Source organism: Oxyura jamaicensis, chromosome 25 (genome assembly GCF_011077185.1).
Source record: "Oxyura jamaicensis isolate SHBP4307 breed ruddy duck chromosome 25, BPBGC_Ojam_1.0, whole genome shotgun sequence".
Classification (NCBI taxonomy): Eukaryota; Metazoa; Chordata; class Aves; order Anseriformes; family Anatidae; genus Oxyura; species Oxyura jamaicensis.
Genome location: NC_048917.1, coordinates 1,768,124 through 1,773,473, shown reverse-complemented (window position 1 = coordinate 1,773,473; position 5,350 = coordinate 1,768,124). Strand labels below are relative to the sequence as shown.

The 5,350-nt window shown below is 44.3% G+C and overlaps 1 protein-coding gene across 1 annotated transcript in view; it reads right to left on the bottom strand.

Annotated features, from left to right (window-relative positions):
* The window catches only part of LOC118178207 (keratin-associated protein 9-1-like), a 5,840-nt gene extending 4,196 nt beyond the window's left edge, over positions 1-1,644 (bottom strand). Inside the window, exon 1 of the mRNA XM_035346534.1 lies at positions 1,508-1,644. Within this exon, the coding sequence (XP_035202425.1) occupies positions 1,508-1,564 (57 nt within the window). The 5' untranslated portion in view covers positions 1,565-1,644. The remainder of the gene's footprint in view (positions 1-1,507) is intronic.
* Between the last annotated feature and the right edge of the window lie 3,706 nt (positions 1,645-5,350).

The window sequence follows — 5,350 nt, the reverse complement described above, 5'->3', positions numbered from 1 at the left end:
AGAAAGAAAGAAAGAAAGAAAGAAAGAAAGAAAGAAAGAAAGAAAGAAAGAAAGAAAGAAAGAAAGAAAGAAAGAAAGAAAGAAAGAAAGAAAGAAAGAGAAAGGAAGAAAGAAAGGAAGAAAGGAAGAAAGGAAGAAAGGAAGAAAGAAAGGAAGAAAGGAAGAAAGGAAGAAAGGAAGAAAGGAAGAAAGGAAGAAAGAAAGAAAGAAAGAAAGAAAGAAAGAAAGAAAGAAAGAAAGAAAGAAAGAAAGAAAGAAAGAAAGAAAGAAAGAAAGAAAGAAAGAAAGAAAAAGACAATTAGAGTATATTTTAATTTTGGCAACAGGGCAATTTTTGAGACTTTCACTATGCAGCAGTTTAATGAGTGCCTCACTTCACATAGCAATGCCTGTCAAAAATGTGTGCTTCTATTGGCATCACCTGTGCACATCCTGGTAGTATCCAGCTTCTTCCCACAAGGCAGCCCTGCCCTGCAATGGTTGGCAGCTAAGAAAATCTCCTGTGCTTTTTTAACGTGCCTGACTCATCTTGCAACCCGGACAACAGCATGAGATGAAGGTGGAAACGAAGTTAAAATAGGGCCGTGGCACTGAGAAGTACAAAGAGGGAAGCTGAAAACATCCTGGAAGAGATGCCAGGTGAGACACTTGGGAATCCATCACCTCCCTCTAATAATTCAGGAATGCAAAGGAACACCGTCACACAGCAGCAATTCTGGAGCATGAGCTAATGCACCAGGAATGCAAAGCTCCTCGCCTGCTCCAGTTATAGAAATCTGGCAGAAGAGCAAGCCAGTCAAAAAAGAATATAGAAGAAACGAGGGAAAGCGGCTAAGTGTGATCTCAGATACTGGGCTGAAACTTCAAGTGGCATAAAATTAGCGTCATTCCATTAACTGTAACAAGAAAATGCTGATTATTTAGACAAATAGCTGTAAAGCAGGAGGGAGCTACAGTGGGGAGCTGTTAAAGATTGAAACTGGCACATAGCGAGGGACACTGCGCATGTGAGGCTGCTACAGCAGAGGCAAGGAGGAGAGTCCTTCCTTGAAGAAATCAGTCTGCCTTGGAGAAGTAAAGGCAAGCTCAGCTTAACAACTTGTGACCATGAGAACAAGTACCAAACACTGGTTAGGGATGTGCATGGGGCTGGGATAGCCCTGTCCTCCAGCCTCACCTAGGCATGGCCTTGTCCTCCAGCCTCGCCAAAGCAAGGCCATGTCCTCAGAGCTGTACAAGCCACTAGAGTGCAGCATAGGCACATGCAATCGCCTCCTGCAACAGCCTTGCAGAACTGGCCGACAGAGGCTGGGAAACCACCTTCAAATGCCCTCTCTCTCCAGGTAAAGTTTGAACTGGCAGCCTGTGAACTCAGCCCAGACCACTGTCTTTGCATCCTAAAATCCTAATGCTCCTTATTGTACCAAAGCAGTGGCATGGAGTTAAACCTAAGTCACCAACACACCCTGCAGCCCAGCCACAGCCTCCTGTCCCCATCCCAGCTTACATGCACGTGTGTCTCTGGACATTGAAAACATGCATGGAAGTGGTAGCTGGGCTGCATTCCCTGGGCTTCACAGGAGAGGGAATCTCTTCATTCGATCACTGTAAGGCTGTGAGGTGTGTGCAGGGAGGGGAAGGTGGAGCATAGGGAAGCACAAGAAACTAAGAAGAGATTGCATTTGTATTGTATCAGACTCGTAATTAGAAAGCAGCATACAGGCTGCAGATAATAAAACTTAACATATTATTAGCCCAGCAAGCAGTAAATTTTCAGTATCGTTACTTCAATGATTTAACAGCACTGAAGGCAAAATACAAACTCCATCATGAAATAGAATTAAATGCTCTTCTCTTAGACTCCTTGCTATATTTTAAAAGCTTTTTATTGCTTAATGAAATCTTGCTGTTCTGCAATTAGTAGCCCCAACATACCTCTTTGTTCTGGTTGCTACCAGGCTCAGTGGGGGTTAGCCTCTGTAGCAAAGCTGACTACATGATTGCAATAGCCGTGGTGAGTTTTAAAATACATGAGCCAAGCTGTGGGGTTTCAACAGTGAAGCAACTTTCTTGCCCCCTGGCACCCACATTCATTAGCTGCACCTTCTGTGCTTCCAACACCAGAGAAACCTGGGTGCTGAGGTACGTGCCCAGTGCTTGATTGCACCCAAAACTTGACTGCCCTGCACGGGACAACAGCATGCGGCCACCGAAGCACTCAGCTGCAGAGGACAAAGCTGGGAAATATGTCTGGTGGAGGTTCTGTCACACCAGACATGAGAACTTGACATTACCATGGCAGGCCCTGCATTTTGTTCCTCTGCTATCACCTTCCATGTGCAGGAGCCACTGTTGCTTGGGAAGCCACTGAATCACCTTCTGGTTTTGCTTTCGTTCCAGGGGTGACACAGAAATGGGAGCTTGTGGTGCTTTAGCTAGTAGTAGGCTTTGCCTGGGTTCTGATTTTGATGAGGAAAACTGCTCCTCTGGCTTCTCCTGAGGTTTCTTTTCTCTTTGGATATTGCTGGGTCTGGCTCTGCGTGGCTTTTGCTTACTGTAGGTGGCAGAGGGGCTGCTTGCTTGCAAGGCTGCTAGTTAGCTGGGAAGACATTCTTCTCACAAGCCAGGAACTGGAAAAAAAATATTTGAGGAAGAAAAAAATGCACTTTTGTTGTTGTTTTGGGTTTGTTTGTTTGGTAAAATAAATCAAGAAAAGTAAGAGAAGCAAGCAGCATCAACAGCAACATTTTCTCTTAGAAGCCCTGGTAACTGCACCCTTATCCGCATACAGGTATTAGAAAGAAGCAAACTGAGAGTTCAGGTTTGTTACAATTTTAATGAGTAACTCAGAGCAATGGAAAGGAGAAGACCCAAGATAATTCTCTCTCTTGAACCTGAAGACCAATAATTACCCCTCCCGTGCTATCTTCTTGCTGTATATTCATTTAGTCTGAGTTCCTTTCACCACCCAGACCTTGTCAGATATTCGCTTTCCAGACCTCAACCACATTAATACTGGTTTGCATCCCAAAAGCCTCTGAGGACAACACAGTTTGATCAAAATCTGTTTTGTCAGAGCATTCGTGCAAGGCTGCGCAGATCCTTGAAATCTTCCCTGCTGCTCTGGGATTTAGCCCTTCCTTTCCCTCCCAAGGGAGTTCGTCCTGTCAGCCAGAACATATTATTACATCAGATGGTCTCAACATACTAAGCTTTTAAAACTTCCTTTTTCCGTAGTAGATGAACTAAGAGCATAGTTTTAGGATTATAATGTAAGGCATGTTTGTATAATCTCTCAGTTCTCTGGGCCTGATTCTTTTCCTATAATCCCCTTGTGCAATGGTGTGATGCCATCAAAGTCACAGGAATGGCATAGGTATAACCAAGATTATCTCCATTAATCTGTGACATTACATGGATGCAGAATCAGTTGGAAAAGAAATAGTTTAATTTGTAGAGCCTGCAGCTCCTGAAATTCAATCTCAATTAATACAATTTGCAAATGGAAGAGTCTGAAATTGCCATCGCTGAACTATAACCTCACAGTAAGTCATATTATAGCAAGCCTATTTACCAATCTTCAATGGATTCATCAGAAGCAAACTTACCCAGCCCACCAGTCAAGCAACAAATCAGTGCAAAGACAGTGGAAGAGCCTGGAGACCCAGAGAGGTCCTTATAGACCCCAGGAGTTCAGCCTCCCAGAGAGGGGCCTGTGCTGTACATGATAGATGTATTTTCATGACTCCAGAACTGCCCAGTTCACAACACAGGTGGTTCTTCTTGGTGTTTAGGAGAGAAAACTCCCTGTTCTTAGACATTTTGTATTTTAGCTGCAGAAGGCTGTTATGTTGGCCACACCTGAAGCCTTGTTCTTGTTCTGGCGTTTTCCAAACACTGTGGTCTAAATCCCCATATTTTCAGTCCTTCCAGAGATAATCACAAGAATAATGCAGACAACAAATGCAGGGCCTGAACCTTGGAGACAATCAAGGTCCTTTCTGACTTTGTGGGGGAAGGATAAAGCAACCTTAATCCAAATGCAAGCAGTGCCCCGAGAACCTCCCTGCTGCACCAGGCACCTGCCAGAAAACCATGAGGCTGATACTCCAGCAAGCCAACACTTCATCCCCTTCCAGGAGCATGGGAAGCCTGAAATGGGATGCTGCACCCCAGCTGCTCCCTGTTCTCCAGCAGCAGTGCTGCAAAGCTGAGCACAAATCCAGGGTGACCCCCGGGTTGCCCTGCTGTAAATTGTGTGTCTTGGTGCATGGGCCAGAAAAGGCTGACAACAGGCTTAACTCCAACAAGTTCGTTCCTGAGCTCTAGAGCATGAATGAAGCAATTGAGAATTAGGATCTTTGATGTGATGACTGACTGGAGAGTATTTCTGTTGTGCCCAATGGGTTTTCAATGAGGCAATCTGTTGAGCAGCACAGTAATCCTGCACAAGCGGTTAGGAATAAATTTAGGCTGGGAATTAGAAGACTTCCAAGAAGCAGTGCAGGGAGGCTCTGGAACTGGCTGCTAACTCAGAGAATTGGAGGCAAAATATGTAAAAAGCTTGAAGATGGAGGCTGGTGAATTTACAAAAGAGGTTTTATTGCTCTGAACGTAGAGTCACAGACAACTGATTTAGCTGTGTGTGTTTCCTGAGAGCTGTTAAAATAATCCTAGGAAGCTTGGGTGCTCTATTATGGCAAAAATGGAAAGGAATTGTTCACGAACAGGCAGGAAAAAAAAAAAAAAAAAAAAAAAAAAAAAAAAAAAAGCACGCAAACTCGCAAACTGACACATCTGACCATCCCTGTGGAAGACCGGTTTCTCTTCTCCTGTAACACGACTTGATGCTCAGAGTCCTGGGCACTAGGAGAGAAGGTCAAGTCTACAGAAGTATCAGCTACTGGACTTGCAGGCAGACAGACCGATACTAGGAAATTCAGTAACTGGTAATTAAGTCTTTTGTCTCGTGAGATGAGCTAATCATGGTGTCCACCCTAAAGTGATGACAGACACAATAATAAAGAACAAGATGGGGTGTTAACGAAACAGTGTCTAATTAAGCCACTGGGCGAGCCATGTCTTGGGAGATCCAGTCCAGCAACTTCTGAATCACACCAAGACATGAAATCCAGGAGTGCAATGATTTCCCCAAATCATTTTCTCTGTGTACAAAGGTTCAAAGTACTGGATGGACAAAAGTCAAAGAGCACCCTTGCAGACGTGAGGATTACATTTCACATCCTGAGTTGCGGTTCTCTGCAGTGCACTTTGCATCTAAAAATGCTCATCCCTTCCTTCAGACTGAAGGACTATAGCTGCAGGGACCTTAGAGATACTGAGACACTCA